Source organism: Odocoileus virginianus, chromosome 26 (assembly GCF_023699985.2).
Source record: "Odocoileus virginianus isolate 20LAN1187 ecotype Illinois chromosome 26, Ovbor_1.2, whole genome shotgun sequence".
NCBI classification, from domain to species: domain Eukaryota; kingdom Metazoa; phylum Chordata; class Mammalia; order Artiodactyla; family Cervidae; genus Odocoileus; species Odocoileus virginianus.
The window spans coordinates 46,056,036-46,076,889 of NC_069699.1; the positions used below are offsets into that span (position 1 = coordinate 46,056,036).

Genomic DNA, 20,854 nt, shown 5'->3' on the forward strand with positions numbered 1-20,854 from the left:
GGTTAGGTTAAAAGAACTTTCAGCACCAGGAGACTTCCACTACTCACTAAAAGAATAGTATATCAATATATTTACATTCATAAGTTAATAAGACTGATGATTCCCCCAAAAGCTTATTGGTCACTTCTCAAGGGTTGCTAGGGAATCAATTTACTACTATGAAAATTCACAAAACAGGGGAAAAAACAGAACAGAAAAAAAACAGAAAACATGCTTTTCTAACACAAACTAGACTTCAGTATACCCACATAGTTGATGAGAAGTTTCTCTATAAAAAATACTCTAGACAACAAATAAAGAAGTGATGGCAAAGGTAGAATATCTCCATTTGGTGACTCCCAATAAATGAATGGGTATAGGAAATGATCATTGGTAGCTCTAACATCATGAAAAGAGGAAACAAGAAACTATATAACTACTAAACAAAGTACCACATGAAGAAATCATAAAATAAAACTTAAACCTGAATATGGTGATACTTATAGAATGGTCAACTTAAAGGAAATACTGTGAATAAGGAGCATATTAAATGAATTCACAGAAATATGATTAGCAAGATTCAGATCATGGGACAAAAAGTGCAGTTTCTTTAACAAAACACTGCAAGAAAAAAAAAGAGATGGAGAACTCAATAAAACAGCCTTCAGCTGTATCAACTCCATATACAGTAGTACCAAAAATAACAAGACACTTAGGGATAAATTTAATCAAAGAGGTACTGAAAACTACAAAACACTGCTAAGAGAAATTAAAGATCTAATTAAGTATAAAGACACCCCATGTTCATGAATTGGTAGAATTGATATTAAGATGACACTACTACCCAAGGTAGTCCACAGATTCAATGGAATCTCCATCAAAATCCCCAAGAAATAGAAAAACACATCCTAAAATTCATATGGAATTTCAAGAGACCCAAATATCCAAAACAATCTTAACAAAGAACAAAGTTAGACAACTCTCACTTTCAAACTTCAAAACTTACTACAAAAGTACAGTAATCAAAATAGTGTATAGTACTGGATAAGGATTATATGAATCAATGGAAAATATATTAAATTCCCTATATATGAACATTCAAGTTGCAAACCTTCAAAGATGCAAATGTGCATTTTCAAGTCCAACTATGTAAGTTAGTTCCATCTGGTGTACACTGTCACGTGCGTGCATGCTCTACAAGCGGTGGTGCTTCTGTGTATTTACTGTGTAGTATCATACAGAACAGGGCTTCCCAAGCGGCTCAGTGGTAAAGAATCCACCAGCCACTGCAGGAGACACAGGGGACACGGGTTCGATTCCTGGGTCAGAGGAATCTGGAGGAGAAGATGGCAGCCAGGAGGAGGTAATGGCAGCCCACTCCAGTATTCCTGCCTGGAGAACACCATGGACAAAGAAGCCTGGCAGGCTGTAGTCCATGGGGCCGCAAAGGAGTCAGACATACTTAGTGACTAAGCAACAACAACATAGTTAATATATGTTAAGTACTTAGAATAGTACCTGATACAAAGCAAAGTACTATGTAAGTGTTTGAAATTATTATTCCGCTATTTATTTTTTAAAGTACATACATATATATGCATATTGTATACATATACTGTCACCCTGCTTATTTAACTTATATGCAGAGGACATCATGTGAAATGCTGGGCTGGAGGAAGCACAAGCTGGAATCAAGATTGCCAGGAGAAACATCAATAACCTCAGATACACAGATGACACCACTCTTATGGCAGGAAGCGAAGAAGAACTAAAGAGCCTCTTGATGAAAGTGAAAGAGGAAAGATAAAAAGTTGGCTTTTTCACTCAACATTCAGAAAACTAAGACTATGGCATCTGGTCCCACCACTTCACGGCAAATAGATGGGGAAACAATGGAAACAGTGACAGACTTTATTTTGGGGGGCTCTAAAATCACTGCAGATGGTGACTGCAGCCATGAAATTAAAAGACACTTGCTCCTTGGAAGAAAAGCTATGACCAACCTAGACAGACAGCATATTAAAAAGCAGAGACATTACTTTGCCATCAAAGGTCCATCTAGTCAAAGCTATGCTTTGTCCAGTAGTCATGTATGGATGTGAAAGTTGGACTATAAAGAAAGCTGAGCACCAAAGAATTGATGCTTTTGAACTGTGGTGTTGGAGAAGACTCTTGAGAGTCGCTTAGACTGCAAGGAGATCCAACCAGTCCATCCTAAAGAAAAATCAGTCCTGAATATTCATTGGAAGGACTGATGCTGAAGCTGAAACTCCAATACTTTGGCCACCTGATGCGAAGGACCAACTCATTGGAAAAGACCTTGATGCTGGGAAAGACTGAAGGCGGGAGGAGAAGGGGACGATAGAGGATGAGATGGTTGGATGGCATCACCAATGCTATGGACATGAGTTTCAGTAAACTCTGGGAGTCAGTGATGGACAGGGAAGCCTAGCATGCTGCAGTCCATGGGGTGGCAAAGAGTCGGACACAACTGAGCAACTGAACTGAACTGAATATACACAGAAAGAGTGTGAAATATCAAAACATTTATAATAATTACCTGGGGTGGATGAGGAGAGAAGTGGGGATACACATGGGGGAAATGACTTAAGAGGCTTTAAGAGTACTACTTTCTATAGTTTTTTAAAAGCTGTATGAATTTTTAAAAAATTAAGTACACTGTATTTGCCTATACAGTGTATAAGCACACTGCATCTACATAAAGGCATTCTACAATGTCTTTAAAGTCGTACTCTTTTCAGTATAATTCTAGTAATGCCAAAATATCATAAGATCAACACTAAAATTAATTTTCTTCTACTTGAAATAAAAGAAATCATCATTGCTAAATCTTTTAGTACAAACACTAGCCATCAGAACAGAATTCTGAGTCTTCCCTTTTATTTTTAACTTTTTAACAACACACTAAAATTTATTCTACAAACAAAATTCTTTGAGCAAGAAATTTAAAGAGACTATTCCATTTTATCTCATCAAAATTATCAACAAGTAATTTTTAAAGATTAACATACACAGCCTATAAAGTAGCTGCCATGTAAAGCAAATTAAGCAGTGAGTCTCCACTTTTAAATGAAAACCAGCTACTTACAAATTAAGAACTGTTGGGTGATCTTTCTGTATTTCGAGCTAAGAGCACTTCAAATTAGAGACCATCTTTTTAAAATGTGCTTCAAAAACACTATAGGCAAAGAGAAAATTTTAAGGGGGTGAACATGTTTTAATATAAGAGATAAGCTAGATATCTCAACTGAGTCCCAAACAAGATTCAGTCATGGGGTGGGGAAGAGAGCAGGTAATGTCTGGTGAAACAGGAGAAAAATAAAGATTTTAAAAAGGTAGCTTGCAGAGTGACAAATGGGGAAGCTAAGAGTAGAGGGATGAAGGACAGATGGAAGAGGACAGCAAGGGATCAGTCTCCCATCCTGGTCAAAGAGACAGTGAGTTACTAGGAGAGACAAAAACAGAGGGGGGCTTCCCCAGTGTCTTGGTGGTAAAGAATCCACCTACAATGCAGGAGACATGAGTTTGATTCCTGAGTAGGGAAGATCCCCTGAAGGAGGGCATGGCAACCCACTCCAGTATTCTGGCCTGGAGAATCCCATGGACAGAGGAGCCTGGCGGGTTACAGTCCATAGGGTCCCAGAGTCGGATATGACTGAGCTACTGAGCATGCACACATGCACGGACAGAGGAGTTAAAGCTTTCTCTCCAAGAATTTGCGACTCAGAGGAGCACAAGCAGTGCACACACTGCAGCTCCAGCACTGATTTAGAGCACAGGTGTCAAAAATCTCAGTTACAAAGGCAGTTTTGAGAATTCTTAGTAATTAAAAAAAAAAAAAATATATATATATATATATATGATTAGAAGAAAAAAACATTAACATGTAGCACCATACTTCAGTTTTAGAACCTGTTTCTGTCATTTACCTAATTAAAGAATTTAAAAGAAAATACAACCCAAGGTATTAGTTCCATTTACTTTATGAGCTAATAAAAATGTAAAGATCATTTCCTCAATCAATAATCTATTTCTAACTTACAATCTCCATATACCACAGAGAAAAATACTCTCATATGTAGCAAAGTTAGTAAGTCATTTATAAAGCAATAATGCCTACTATAACACAATATTTTCTTATTGAAACTATACATAAACTCTAATCTAGAGTTAGTAAAGATTAGTACAGTGCATTTATTTTACTGAAGAGGAAAATAGAAGGTAGTTAAGTGATTTGTTCACAATCCTTATAGATTTTCCATGTGAGGAACAATAGTGACTAGTTCCTGTGAAAATAAATTCTACTATTCTTTTATCTCTTTCTCCGGAATCTAAAATCACTCTTATGCTCCTCCATTTCCATTCCTAAAATTGCTTTTTCCCTTGATCAAAATGTTTCATTGGCTCCCTACTGCCCACAGAATGAAACCCATATTCCTCCTTACACCCAAGGCCCTTGACACTCTAAGCCAAACCTGCCCTCTCAATCTCCTCCCAATGACATAAGACTTGGTCTAGTCACTGTTCTCCAAAACAAGTCTCTAGTACATAACCTTGCACAAGTCTCCCTTTCATACCTCACTGTTTCCTACTGCCTGGATCCTCTCTCCTGCTTTCTCTTCACTGACAAAAATCCTATCCACACATCAAGACTGTTTTTGCACTCTTGGAAATGAATCCTCCAGGCCTTGAAGTCCTCTGGCACATTCTACTTCTATTACACGATTGACCCTAATTGTAGCTTCGTGTATATGTGCATCAAGTAGCCCTATCACTTCACTGTTTGGTATGCCCAGCATTCCTAACTCTCAGGCTTTACAGAAACTGTCCCACTCGATGTGATTTCAGTGGGGCTAGCAGTCAGACCCTCCCCACCGCCTCCAAGTAGGCATGTAAAATAGACTGGGCCATGCCATTCACTCCCTGAATCTTCCCAACAGGAACTAACTCTTCCCTATTCCATCATGAACTGTAAAGATGTATGTAACCCCAGAGGTGCCAGAAGCTATGGTCCCCAAAGTGAAAACAGTAAATTTTTTGAAGTTAATGACTGCAGAAAATAATTCAACACATAAGCATATGCCAAAATGTAAAATAGAAACAGAGATATCCTGATATGTTGAGGCCCTGATCCCAGTCTCCTGAGGTCAGATCCATTCACGCCTTTTTTAGTTATATGCCCCAGTAAATTCTCCTTTCTGCTTCAGTTTGAGATGGATTTCTAATAATTATAACTGAAGGAATCCCCGTGGAAAACAGTATGGTGGTTTCTCAGAAAACTAAAAATAGAATTACCGTATGATCCAGCAATCTCACTTCTGGGCATAGGTCCAAACAAAACCATAATGTAAAAAGATATATGCACACCTATGTTCACAGCAGCACTATTCACAACAGCCAAGATACGGAAACAATCTAAATGTCCATCGACAGATGAGTGGATAAAGCAGACATGGTACGTATACACAATGGAATATTACTCAGCCATAAAAAGAATAAAAGAATGCCATTTGCAGCTACATGGATGAACCTAGAAACTACCATACTAAACAAAGTCCAAAAGAGAAAGACAAATACCATGTGATATCACTTATATGTGGAATCTAAAATAGGACACAAATGAGCCTATCTATGAAACAGAAACAGAATTATAGACATAGAGAACAAACTGGGGGTTGCCAAGGGGGAGAGGGTTAGGGACGGGATGAAGTGGGAGGCTAGAGTCAGCGGATGTAAACTTTTACACATAGGATGGATAAACAGCAAGGTCATGCTGTATGGCACAGAGAACTGGATTCAATATTTTATGATAAACCATAATGGAAAGATATACTTTTTAAAAGAATATATATATAATTTTATATATAATATATAGTAATAATATATATATAACTGAATCACTTTGCTATATAGCAGCAGTTAACACATTATAAATCAACTATAGGTCAATTTTTTAAAAAAGATTCCTCAAAAACTAGAGTATGTTTGTTTACTCCATTAAATTTTCCACAGTGCAGGTAGTCAATAAATATTTCTAGGCTAATTCCTATCTTCTGGTGGTTTTACACAAGATTCAATGATACAGTGTTGTTTTTTTTTTTTTTTTTAAAAAGCCTTTTTAGGGAATCAGTATCTGAATTCAAGACCCAAATAGCCAAACTGTATAACTTTAAGTTACCATATGCCTCTGACCTCTGCCATCTGAAAAATAAGAACACTGTGTTACATTATGGTCCCTTCGAGATTTAAAGTTCCATAAATATATAATTCTTAGCTAAAAATTCTTTCTCTACTTGCATTGTTTTAACTACTAACTTCATAAAACTTCCCTAATCTAATTTTCACAATCATCTAGATTAAAGGTCTTGAAAGTAGGTAGATCTGTATAGTCTTCCTTCATTGTTCCCCAGAGCCTCAGTTCAGTTCAGTTCAGTCGCTCAGTCGTATCCGACTCTTTGTGTCCCCAGAGGCTAGTACATACCAGATCTTCTATAAATGTCTACTAAATCAATAAAAGAATCCATTTGAAATATCTTCACTTTCCAGTTAGACTTGTATTTTGAATTTCATGTTACTACCTGTTTTTCATTACCTCAGAAAACCTCCTCCGCCACTCCTGTCAAGAAACAAAGTTCAACTTTCTTTTCCCTTTTGTGGTTCCTGCAACAAACTATAGTTGATACCATCTTGCCAATCTCTGTAACATGTAATCTCAGTATCTTTATCCTCCACCTTCTAATCACAACTGAAAATAATTTCAAACCCTATTTTCAGAGCCAAATTGTTTAATAATTTCTATCAACTTATATCTTCATTTAAATATGTTTGAAAGGCTTTCACCAGTCTACAACAATTGCATGAGTTCCTTTCTCTCAATGTTGGGCTTTATTTTAAACTACATACTCTCTATGAAGTGAACAATTAGGGACTAGCCAGAAGAAACATCCCGAAGTTGAAGTATATTTAAGAACCACTCTAGGGGCTTCCTTGATGGCCCAGTGGTTAAGAATTCACGTGCCAATGCAAGGGACACAAGTTTGATCCCTAGTCTGGGGAAATCCCACTTGCCATTGGACAACTAAGTCCCTGTGCCACAACGACTGAAGCCTGAGCACCCAGTTTGTGCTCCACAACGAGAAGCCGCTGTGACCAGAAGCCCCCGCCTGCCACAATTAGAGAAAGTTCATGCACAGCAACAAAGAACCAGCACAGCTAAAAATAAAAGTTTTTTAAATGGGCAAAGCACTGAGTAGACATTTCTCCAAAAACAATACACAAATGGCCAATAAACACATGAAAAGATGCTCAACTTCACTAATTATTAGGGAAAATGCAAATCAAAACCACAGTGAAATACCACTTTACACCCATTTGGATATCCATTTATAAAAGGCTTTTAAAAAAAAAATAACGAGTATTAGCAAGGATGTAAAGAGACTGGAATCCTTGTGCATTGCTGATGGGAAAGTAAAAATGGTACAGGCAATACAGAAAACAGTATGGGTAGTTCCTTGAAAAAACTAAACATAGAATTACCAAATACTAAGTAATTCCAAAGGATTTAAAAACAGGTAGTCAAACAGGTACTTGGATGCCAAATGCTCATTACAGCATCATTCACAATAGTAAAAGACAGAAACAACCCAAGACTCCGTCAATAAAGAATGGGTAACTGGGAGACTGGAACTGTCTTATGTACACTCCTATGTATAAAACAACTAATGAGAATGTACTACACACCCAGGGAAGTCTACTCGGGGCTCCGTCACGGCCTAAAGGGGAAGGAAATTCACAGAAGAGGGGATACAGGCGTACACACGGCTGATTCACCTCGCTGTACAAAAGAAACCGGCACAGCAGAGCAGAGCAGCTACACGCCGGTAAAAATAACAACAGTAAACAACCGTTCCTGCCTCCTGGTTCTCCTCATGACGACAAGACGGCTGGCACAGGACCAGATGTCTTACCTACATGCAGCTGTCCAGAGGGGAGACTGCCCCTGCACAGAGCAAACCTGCACCAACTCTACCACGCCCAGCTCACTGCCTCTGGTCCAAAGTCAGCTGTTCCCACGGAGCACAGCCTTGGCCAGGAGTCAGATCTTTTAGCAGGCCTAAGGTTTTCATAAAGGCACTAAATCTCACTCCAAAGGAAAGCAAAGGAGCCACTTCTGTCTTTCACAGAGTTGATTACACAGTTTTCCATGCACAAGTTCAATTCAGGTTTAGCTTGAAAATGCATGACTAGGGAAAGAAGTAAAGGGCAGAGTGGCTGGCAAATAGGAAAAGATAAAGAATAATATTCGAAGTAGCTACAGAGAACAGAAATGAAGAGAGTTAGAATATCAAAACAAAACTATCATTTCAAGTCGCTGACACCAAGCTGACGGAGTCTCACATACTCGCAATCCACCTTTGTCTGTTCCTCTCTGTGCACACTCAGTCGTGTCCGACTCTTTGCGACCCCATGGACTGAAGCCCGCCCAGGCTCCTCTGTCCATGGAATTTTCCAGGCAAGAATACTGGAGTGGGTTGCCATTTCCTACTTCAGGGGATCTTCCTGACCCCAGGACCAAAACCACGCCCTTGCACCTCCTGCACTGGCAGGTGCATCCTTTACCATCAGCGCCACCCGGGAAGCCCATATTCCCACCACTTCCCCCCCAAATTCCCAGAAAGCATCACAGCCAGATGAGAAAAGTAATAAACAAACGAGAGAACCACTGGCTGGAATTAGTGATTTTTCCTGGGATTTCAGTAAAAAAGCAAACAAGCATCACTCCATTACTGTTATAATGCCTTGTCTGCATTAACAACATCCAATAGTCAGAAAGTCCAGTTAAACAACTGATGCCCAAGAAGTTGAAATGGTAGTTACAGGAGACTAGTTTTGTAATGCTTCAGAATTTATTTCACCAAGCCTGTATCAACTCTGAAATTTCTGAAGATGCAAATCTGTGGAGAAAATGATGCTCTATACTGCTGAGGGTGCAGAGAAGCAAGTGCTCTTACTGTCCTGGTGATAGTTAATTTCTAACAACCAACCACTCAGAAGTAGGAGATTAGATAAATCACAGTACCTAATGCAGTGCCTGATGGAACAACAGTCATCAAAACAGTGGCATTCCAGATATAAGAGAAGGTTTGTAGTAGAACAGATTTAAAATAAAAGACTGTCGGAACTTCCCTGGTGGGCCACTGGTTAAAACTCCGCGCTTCCACTGCAGCAGGCACAGGTTCGATCCCTGGTTGTGGAACTAAGATTCCACATGCCATGCAGCCCGGCCAAAATATAAATTACTTGTGTTTTAAAAAATAAAAGACTTCTATGACAATATAAACAGTACAGTCCTAAATTTATTTTAAATGCTTGCATCAGAAAAAAAGACTGGAAAGATATGCCAGCATGTTTTGAGGGGTTATGTCTGAAAATAATAGCATATCTTAAAAATAAGATATCATCCTTATTTTCTTTTTTGTGGATTTTTCTGTATTTACTAACATGTCTATAATAAACATGTATCTTATGTAATGAGAGTGGAAATGTTATACAGAAAAAGCTCAAATGTATTCAACATATTGAATTCACAATACAGGAAAGAACAGAACATATTATATTTTATATTAACTCCAACAAAAATCTTTTCTTGGTATTTTTAAAGGTTTAACCTTGAGTTCTATGGAAAAGTCACTCATCTAAAACACAGCTTCCCCAGAGGTGTCAGATGAAAGACGTATTGTTGGCATTAGTTCAAACTGCATCTCAATTATCTGCTACAAGTTTTCTGAATCACTGCTGGGATAACTGTGAAACTCTAGGTGAGATGGATTCACACTGGAATCCTACAGGCTTCCACCCAAAAATCAGTCATCTAAACTCAGCCACAGGCAGTAAACCTTCCTAACAGGTTCAAGAAGGATAAAAGCTGAGAAAAAAAAAATTGTATTTATGATGTCACAAATTTCTAATAAGTAAATATTATTAGACTTACAGCCTTTTAAAATACTATCAGGATCAACAAAGCAAAATAAAACTCTTCACTAAGCTGGATTCCTAATTAAGCATTTATTGATCCCCCACTATGTGCTAGGTCCTGGGGTTACAAAACATGAAGACAAAATTCCTTGTCCTTGAGAAGCTCAATCCCTTGAGGCAAAGAGATGCAATTAAGCATGATCTAAAGGGATACGTGCCATAACTAGAGGTTGGTACCAACTGCTGCAGGAGCAAGACTAGTGCTTATTACTGGGCAGAGCTGGGGAAGGCATCAAAGAAGAGGTGACCTTTCAGCTTTTTAAGGTGGCATTCCTCAGGCAGAGAAAAGTAGTCGCTGCATTCTTGTCATATTATAAAAACTGAGCAAAGTGACAGAGGTAGGAAAGTTTTAGGTTTGTCTGGAAAAGGGTGAGCTGTACAGCGTATCTAAAGTGTCGGGATGTGGAAAGAACAACAGAAACAAACAAGAAAGGCTTGGTGCCTCCCTTCCTCCTGTTCATGAAGATGAAAACAGGCTTAGGATCTTTTTAATGCTAATGTACCTTTGTCATTTCCCACACTTAAAAGAAAGGCCACACATACCTCTTAGCAGCATCCTTCCTCCTGGGCCATAAGCCACAGACTGGCCAGGAACCCACCTGACCCCAAAGACTATCAGGCTCACAGGCGGCACAGGCACAGCTGGCACTGTCAAGACACGTTCACTAAGTCACCCAAGTAATTTGCATTCAAAACACAACACAGCAAAATCTACTCCTTTATAAACTGGACACACAAATTTTTTCCCCTATTCTGTTCAACATTTTTATCACCTCACTTGGAAAAGGTCAGAAAACAGGTTTATCAATTGTGTAGGTAAAAAAGTTCAAGGAAAAGATAACAACAGGTGGGATGACAAACTCAAGCTATAAAAAAAGACTTGACAAGTTGTACTAATAAGCCAAATACAGGGAGGCTACTCTTCAACTTAGGACCAACGAGATGAGCCAAATATGCTCTCCCTCAATGAAATGTAATGAAAATAAAAGTAAAATCTTTTTTAAATGAAACTAAAGTTTTACATTCATGCCTATTATCAATAACACACGTTCAGGATGCAAGAGATCTAGCTTGACTTCAACTCATATGAAATAAAATCTAGAACATAGCTGTTATGAAACCAATATGAGTAATTAGTGTGAAATGGTAGATGAAAAGTCTCCAAATATCAGGTTTTATACCACATTAACAAAAAACATCCAATTCAATTCTACAAATACGTGTACGAAAACTTCTGCATTCCTGGTACTGAGTAATGTCTGTCAAGAACACAAAGATACAGTTGACCCTGTAACACATGGGCTTAAACTGTGCAGGTCCATTTATATGTGAATTTTTTCAGTAAATACAGTACTTGTATTTTCATTTTACAGATCTTTAAATCAACTAAACGTGGGGGGAAATTTGTATTTAATTAGAGATCACAATATGTGGAATCAAAAGAACCAGAGTTGAAGTTCTGATTCTATTCAAACTGTTTTAGCTCTTAAGAGTCCCGACCAGGGATCAAACCCATGCCCCATGAAATGCACTGGAAGCACAGAGTCTTAACCAATGGACTGCCAGGAAGTCCAGCACAATCCCTACTTTTAAGAGTTTACAACCTAAAGCAGAGTTTTTAAACATGGGTCACAATATCAACTGAGTTGCCATCCATGTTTTTTAATGGAAATAGAAACGAACAGAAACACCAGAGTACACTCTACAAATTACTATATCATGAAACTTCTAACTTTTTCATGTGTGTGTATAGTGTAAACATATACACTTAAGAGGTAATATTTTAAATGTGTTTATTGTAGATCATAGTCAAAAGTTAGAAGGACATTAATCTAATGGAAGTGGATAAATTAAATATATCACTACAAGATATGAAGTATCACAGAACTTAAAAGAATAAAATCTATCTGGTTGGAGAAAGACAGGGGTATGGTCAAGGGTCTAGAAAAAGATGTACAAAGACAGTAATATATGATAGAAGCCTTTACAGATAGGAAAGAATCTGAGACAAAGATGGGGTTGGGAGCAGGTACCGAATGTAGAAAGAATAATATGAACAAAGACATGAAGCAGCAATTAACAAGAAGGGTTTAATAGGTGGCACAAATCCTACTGGCACATGGCAGCAATGGTATAATTAAGTCCAGACTGAAGAACTTGGGGAAAGTTCAGTTTGGCTAAAGTGTAAAGTACAAGCAAGTCAGCAAATGCAGCTGAAAAAGCAAATTTGAGCCGTAACATGCAAGTGCTAGGCACACAGTAAACACTTAGCTCTTCCACTGGTCTTATTTATTATCCCTGGAGCCTCAAACCAGATCAGATTTAAGATGCCTCACAATTCTAAAATTTTATGAATAACTGTGCTATGATGGAAGTTATTTATATGTAGACACAGAACACAAACTTTTAAGAAATTACAAGGAGTCTATTCAACAAGGAAGGATGTTCTCATCACAGCTAACAATAAAATTGGCCATCTCAAAAACTGGTGAGGGCACTGTCACTAGATGTATTTGAAGAAAAGTCAAAGTATGATACTAAGTCTGTAATACAAAGTCCTTCATTTATCATGCAGTAATTCTTCCATCAATTTTTGTTCTCATTCATCAACTGACAACAGCTCATGAATGAGTTCTGAAAAGAGAGGGAGAAACAGATGGAAGCAGGAGGTTGGGATTTTATTCCCATCATAGATAAGTGGAAAAACAGAAAGTTTCTGAACGACAGCTCCCAACATAGTCATTATTTTTACTAGAGTGTCCTAATGTGTGATATAGCAAGTCAACTCACGTACTTGGGCCGCAGCTAAAATAATTTGGCAATGTACTTCTGTAAAAAATTTTAAAGTTCCCAGAACCTTTCTGTGGAAAAAAAAATCTTGCTTTTCTATACAAAATCTGTCAAGAGGGGGTATGTAAGAGTCTTTAGAGCATAATCATAATAAACAGATTTGTTCATTATGGTAAAAGTATAACACTGCAATTAAAGTCCTAATATAGCATATCCAATAATGCTTACACACTGGGAATAAACTCAGATCATTCTTCTCATCAAGAATAAAGATGCAATAATTCAAAAAAGATTCATAATACAAACCATTAAAAATTGAAATTCAGCACCAGTGTAAAATATGGTATGAATATAAAGTACTTTCAACTTCAGTGACCATTCTTTTGAGACATCTTGCTTCAGAATGTGTCTAAAAATGACAGAAAATGTGTCATTTACAATTAAGCTTTTTATTTCTAAAGCACATTCTCTCATAACACTGCATGATAAAATTAGCCGTAACATTTGTATAGTCTATAAAATATTGTTTCATATTGACTTTTTTGTTAAAATGTTGATAATTTCCTGCTGATTATTTCCTGCTTACTGTACAGAATGGCAGATCAAAACAAAGCCATCTTGATTTAAGGAGGCATTCAATAAATGTTTGCCGAAATCAACGATTTTTTTCCCTACTAAAAATGCCTTTAAAAAGAGGACAGTAGTTACTCCTGGACATATACCCAGAGAAAAATATGGTCTGAAAAGATAAACGCATCCCAACACTGACTGCAGCACTGCTTACAATAGCCAAGACATGGAAACAACTTAAATGTTCACTGACAGAAGAATGGATAAAGAAGATGTGATACATATATACAATGGAATATTACCCAGCCATTAAAAAGAATAAAACAATTCCATCCACAGCAATATGGATGGACCTAGAGACTCATTCTGAGTGAAGACAGACACAGAAAGGAAAATATCATATGATATCATTTATATGGAGAATTTTTTTAAATGATACAAATGAACTTATTTACAAAACAGAAACAGACTCACAGACTTAGAGAAGGAACTTACGGTTGGCGGGGGGAGGTGATGGGGAGGGACAGTTGGGAAGTTTGAGACTGACATATACTTTTAAACACACTGCTATTCTTAAAATGGATAACCCAACAAGGACCTACTTAGAGCATAGGGAACTGTGCTTAATATTCTGTAACAATCTAATGGGGGAAAGAATTTGAAAAAGTGTGTATAACTGAATCACTTTGTTGTACACCTGAAATACAACATTGTTAATTAACTGTGCTCCAATATAAAACAAAAAAATTTTTTTTTAAAAAAAAGAGTGTAATAGTAACCAATATACTCCTCAGGGCTGTTAAAAACCTGCCTTCTGAATTGTCATGCCTTCAGTCTGTTCCCATCGGCAATGCAAATCATTATATTCAGAAGCAGAGCAATCAATACTAGGCAGTCTCATAAAAATGCCTAGTATAGAAATAAATTCTCTTAAATATAACTATCCAATTTAAGTTTGGAAGCCTTTATCTTTTGAGCCAGAGACACACACTGCTGACAAATTCTTTTCAGAGGTAACATGGTATAACAAAAGCAGCTGTGGATCAGAATCCCAAAGTCCTAGGTTTAAATCTTAAATCGGCACTTCATTGGCTTAAGAATCTTTGATCAGTCACTTAATTTCTTTCTGTTAAAGTTTCTTTTTCATCTGTTTAAAAAAAGTGAGGACAGGTGATATTATGGTGTTAGGCTCAGGCAGGATTATGACGTGGAAGTTTCCCTGTAAACACTAAACCCCTGACCATAAAACATCAAGCACATCCCTACTTTTCAGAACAAAATTAAGTCCCGGGTATATGATGTCTTCTCTACTTCTGGTGGATGTTTTACCTCTGAGAGGTATGGGGCCCTTTCAGAGACTTCAAAGGATAGGATTCCCTTATGAGGCAAGTAACTAAAGAGCAGGTTCACTGCTCTGTTTCACTGTTTCACTGAGTTGCAGTTCATTTACCAGCAGATTTAGTGAAATTCTGGGAACACTGATTCTTTCAGATCTGGTTTCATAGACCTAGTCCCTTCCTACCTTCACATGCCTCTGGACCACAGGCTCATTAGAAGTTAAACTTCTTTTAAAGATTTAGGGCTTTTTTTAAGTTTATTTTTTTTCTTCTATCTGGGGGAAATCAAACAGAAAGAAATCAGGTAAAAATAAGGTGGAAAATATGCATTGTTTTTAAATAAGAAAAGAAATAAATATGACATCACAAAACTAAATTAGTGGTATTCTGGTCAGTAATGAGGAAATTTTTTTCATAGACTGCTAAGTGGGGATTAAAAAAGAATAAGAGTAATCACTCTAAATCATTACAAAATTTACCTCATGCAGTAGAATAAAAAAGACGACTTATGATGCAGCTTCCACTTCTTAGTGGCCAAACTAAAACACATAAACTCAAACCTGCTATTCTATTCTAGGAGTTTAATTACAAACTCTTATTTCATCTATTGGTGGTGTTCACTGCTGCTGCTGCTGTTAAGGGTGAGAAAAGTATTTGCTTGCTCTTTGGTTTCTATATTTGGTAGTTTGGGTGCAATCAAGATGGGAAAAGACAGGTATTTCACAAAAATGGTTGGATTTTTTCTCACCTAATGCACTTCAGAATAGGAAGCTTCCTGAAAAGGTAAAATTAAGAATGGAAAGATGCAAGGCTTTCCAAGTTATTTATGGCAACAGAACTGGAAAGCAGAGAATCTCTAAAAGGGAGAGAAAGACCTAAGGAGTCAGAACACAGGTTATAAGGGTTCAGTAAAGAACAGTTCCTTGTAATACTAGAGAATGGCAGTAAAAGAGTCAAGTATATGACAAAACATTACCCACTGACCAGAAGAAAATTAACAGGAATATTCAATTGCTGAAGGACAAAAAGGACTAACAATCTCTGAGATCCAATTTCATCATCTGTATAATGAAAACAACCTTAGGACTGTCACCCCCAGCACACTGACCGGCCCATCTCTGATCTTCAAAAAAGGGTAGTTTCTTCTACAAGCCAGAAGGGAAAGGTAAAATATACTTAAAGTGATGAAAGGGAAGAAACTACAGCCAAGAATACTCTACCCAACAAGACTCTCATTCAGATTTGATGGAGAAACCAAAAGTTTCCCAGACAAGCAAAAGTTATGAGAATTCACCACCACCAAATCACCTTCACAACAAATGACAAAGAAACTTCTCTAGGTAGGAAACACAAGAGAAGGAGAAGACCTACACAAAATAAACTCAAAACAATTAAGAAAATGGTAATAGGATCATACCTATGGATAATTACCTTAACTGTAAATGTACCAACCAAAAGACATAGACTGGGCAGATGAAAACATATGCATGTATGCACTTCCACTTGCCACATAACTCTACTTAACCCCCCAAACTGCATGTAATTATTTTATATTGTCAGGTTAATCATGTTTCTATTATGGCTTGCAACTGTAATGATCGTTTTTGTCTGGCTATTTATTGTGAAAACTGATAGACATCTTTAACTATCCTGGGGGAAAAAAAAGGGTAGTATCCGCCCCTCCCTCTAAACTCAATCACAGAACATTACAATGGGAAAGAGAAGTTCAGACATCACTTAGTCCCTAGCAAATAAATCAAATAATTTGAAAATGTTACAACCTGTACAGAATTTGTGTATCATAAAAGATTTCAAAGGCATTAAGGTATTGCTACAGGATCTCAAAAACCTTATCGAGGTCAAATACAGATGAACAGCTGCAGTGGGAGAGACTCCTTGGCACTGCTCCAACAGGGCACTCCTTCCCTCACCAACATCTAAGCAACTTATCCAAATTGGTCGGAAGAATGTCTAAGTTCTCCCTCCTTGCTATAAGAATTGTGGATGAGCAAGCAGAGAGTAGAAATGTGTGCTCCAATCTGCTCGTAAAAATCAAAGTTGAAATGCAAAACGTTTTCTCATAGGAATTAATGATAACAGATTTTCAGGCTAGCAATTAAACGATGCAGCTAACACTCCAATTTTAATTGACTTTTTTTCTCACTATAATGTTTAGGCTACTTTAAAGACTGAACTGGCTTTTATGAAAAGGCCAAGAAGTGTAACCCTAATATGCCTATGAAAAAAAATGTATTCTGGGTTTTGAACAATTCACACAGGAACTTTCAGACCACATCTGAGGAAGGGATAGTAGAAGAAAGCTGTGAGAGAAATAGAAAGGAAGTTTCTTTGGCAGAAAGGACAAATAAACTACATGAAATTACAACTGCTAATGTCTTCAGAATAACTGTCTCTCTCATTTAACAAGCATTTAAGTCCTATCCTGTGCCCAATGCTGTGCCCCTCCACAGGGAAAAATTTTTCTAAAGCTAAACCCACAGTCCCAGAAATGCAGAAATTTCCTCCCATCTTCCTGAGTAAATCACACACCAAATCATAGTGCTTTGAGATTCACATATGCCTATCTTGATGACCTTGCACTGTCTCTGTCTCAGAACCAACACACCTGAGGATATGCCTAGTGCAGTTATTACTCTAAGTACTGTACTAAAGGGAAAAGAAGAAATTAACATTTATTAAGCACTTGGTAGGCTCTCATTTGATTTTGACAACCCTGTAGGTAAATATTATCCCCAACTTACACATTAAGAAAATGATGTTAAATAATTTGCCCACAATACCAGTAAAGAGAAGGCAGGACTCAGAAATCTTCCAACTCCGCTACTCAGAGGTTCCTACCCAGAAATTACTACTTAGCTGCCAGTGGACAGTTGATCACTTTCACATCAATTATTTGTTTTTCTAATTAAGCAGGACTGAGAGCAAATTATGGGAAATATACACCACCAACTCTTCATGTCACAGAGTATATTTAGTATTTAGGGAATGCTCCAAGAGAAAGGACAAAACGTTCCCAGAGGTGAATCCTAGCTTTCACATCATTTCCCAGTCCCATCTCAATAGACTCTAGCACTAGGGCTCCTTTCATCACTTCCATCCTAGTCTGTATCAACGTGCACTTGCTGTCATTTAGTCGCTAAGCTGGGTCTGACTCTTGCAACCCCATGAACGGTAGCCCACCAGGCTCCTCTGTCCATGGGATTTCCCAAGCAAGAATAGTGGTGTCAGTTGCCATTTCCTTTTCCAGGGAATCTTCCTGACCCAGGGGTCAAACCCATGTCTCCTACACTGGCAGGCAGATTCTTTACCACTGAGCCACCAGGGAAGTCCCATTGTGCCCTTAGAGCATAACAGACTAAAAACTTCAGAAAGTTACCTTTCAAAACAAGATTTTCTACCAGCACAGATCTCTCTGCAGGTCCTTAAATTTAAATAATTCAATTTCTCAATAATTTGCCTGATGGGATCCCTAGATGTTTGTTACCACTGACAGTTTAAAAAGTTACGTTGTAGTGAACTGTGAACTAAACCTTCATTGAGCTGCAGAAAATATGGAAAACAAAAGTTTATGTTCAGACAGATTTCACTATCTAAAATTTTCCATTAAAACTTCAGGGGGAAAAACCTGTACACTCATTTTTCTATCTAACTGAATAAGATGACAGGTGACTTACAATAATGCAATGTGGCTGAACTCTCTTGCATAATAACCACGAAACACTAACACTGTAAAACTAATGTTCAAGCCCTTAAATTATTGAACATTCTTTTCAAAATAATTCAACACTGTAAGAATTATTTAGCTTCTGGAGTTTAACACTTGTAACAGATTTTTAAAAAGGGGAATTTTAAGAGGAATAACGGTCTCATCTAAAAACAGATTCATCTGTTTCCTAACAAAACCATGACTATAATATACACTAAACACTGGGGCATGTGCAAGAACACTTCCTAATGTAATGTAATTAGTCTTTCTAATATCGAAGGCAAAACAAACTAAAACGGATCAAACATTTCCAGTCAAATGTCTGCAAAATTCTGAATAGAGAAAATGATGTCAACGTATTTTATCCCTTTTTTCTTCCCTTAAGGTTCAGTCCAAAAATAAACAGTCATCCGGCTCATCAACTCAGGGGCAGAAACTCATTAAAACTGAGGTTCGAGAGCAGAGAAAACAGATTCGCAGAAATTAGCTTCTTGGGTAAAACTGCCCTGTACCCCGCACCAGAAGCCTCGGGCGGCCGCAGGGGCCCTGCCCGCCCCTCCCGCCGGCCGCACCTGCCGAGGCCGCGCTGCCAGCGCCCCCTGCCGCCCTCCGCGCGCCTAGAGACCCGCTCCCACCCCCGCGCCTCGCGCCCGCGCCGCCCCCACCCCGCGCACACCTCGCGCCGAGGCCGCGCAGCCTGCGGGCCGTGGCGGGGGGCGCGCGGGCGCGAGTCGAGGCGGGGCCCGCACGAGGCCGAGAGCACGGGCGCGTCCCCCCGAACCCCCGCCGCGGCCAGGCCCGAGCCTCACCTACCTACGCCGTATTTCTCTTCCTCTGTGGGGGTCCACATGGCTGGGCCGGGCGCGGCCCCGTGGGCGCGGCGGCCGGGCGACAGCGCGGCGGGGACGGCCGCGGGCCCGGCTGTGGCGCACCGCGAGCCGAGGCGGGGGAGGTCAGGCGGCGCGGGGCAGTGGGCGGCGCATCCCTCACAGGCCGTCCGGGATGCCGCCGCCGCCACGTCCGGACCGTGAGGCTCCGCGGGCGGCCCGGCAGTCCCGGTCGGCGCGGGTGAGGGCTCGCCACCTGTCCGTCCCCGCCGCTCTCGCGCCGCCGCTTCGTCCCTCACAGCTTCGCTGCTCGGCTCCCGGCGCCGCCGCGGTTCGGCTCGCCTCAGCGGGCTCGCAGGATGCCCGCGCATGCGCCGCTCCCCGGCGCGCGGGGGCTCGCGCCGCCCGAGCCCGCGCCGCCCGAGCCCGCGCGCGAGCCCCCACGCGCCGGCGCCGCCGCGCGCCAGCGGAGGGAAATCCGCGAGAGGCGATTGGACGGCCCGGCGGGGGTCAGGACTGGCTCTTAGGCAGGCCCGAGGCCCTGGGTGGCCCCAAGCTCCGGAGGAGGCGGGGCTGGACAGGTGGGATGCCCTCGGGCCCCCACAGGCTTCGGTATCCAATTCCTCCTGCCAGGCACCCAGAGATCGCCAGTCGGAGAGGAGAGAGCAGGAAAGAGGGAATGATACCGCTTTAAGACCCATTCAGCCGTTATCCACAGCCCTGTCACGACCCCATCCCTAGAAAGATCCCTGGTCCCGCAGGGCGGGGTCGCCGTGCCTGCGTGAACGAAGTCGGGCACACTCAGGCCCCTCGCTCTTTGGACTCCGGGACTCCTCCTAGGCCGAAGCCGCTGGCGCCTCCTTGGTTCTTGTTACCCTGAGTTGGCCTGTGTGGTAGATGTTTGGGGTCAGAACAATCTCTGCACCCTTCCTAGTAAGGAAGCACTTGCTCGTTGGGGGCGTGGGGGTGGGGGACAGGGGGTGGTTGTTCCTGCACTGGGCACCGCCTCTGCTGCTCCTAGGTCTCTCTGTCTTGCAGGCCATCCTGAGTTTCCGGTTTGGTCCTGATACTTTCCTCCTTTCTCTCCTCCCGAAGAATCCATTCACTCTTAGGTCTGCAGATATCACTTCGTGACCCTAGATCAGTGGCTCATCAAAGACCAGGGAGGTCTTGGCAACTGCAGGATTTCTCCTTTCCACCTGCATCTGGATCACACAGTGTTCCTAGCCCTAATGACAGCAGATCTGTACATCTCGGTCAACAGCACCACCAAGTCAAAACCCTGGTGTTACCCCCCCGACTGTCCCTCCTGAACACTCTGACTCTTCAAAACCCAGTCCAAGGCATCACCTCCAGAAAAACCTTCCCTGATCCTGCAGCTAGCACACTGGATCCTTCTTTTGTCTGGGATTCAAGCTATGTGCTTTTGTGTCTTACTTTTCCTGGAAGACTGTCAGCTCCCAAAAGGCAAACTCCAGGCTAAAGTTATTTTTCTGGTACATCATGATGCAGCCCAGTACGTGACACACACTTGTTGAATAGGAAGTGAGACTAATACAAGAATATCT

At 40.2% G+C, this 20,854-nt stretch overlaps 1 protein-coding gene across 7 annotated transcripts in view; it reads right to left on the reverse strand.

Moving 5' to 3' along the window:
• Positions 1-19,709, reverse strand: part of DOCK3 (dedicator of cytokinesis 3) — a 263,108-nt gene extending 243,399 nt beyond the window's left edge. For all 7 annotated transcript variants that reach the window (XM_070456013.1, XM_070456012.1, XM_070456015.1 and 4 more), the window contains exon 1: positions 19,273-19,709. In XM_070456013.1, coding sequence (XP_070312114.1) covers positions 19,273-19,657 — 385 coding nt within the window. In that variant the 5' untranslated portion in view covers positions 19,658-19,709. The remainder of the gene's footprint in view (positions 1-19,272) is intronic.
• Positions 19,710-20,854: the final 1,145 nt, after the last annotated feature.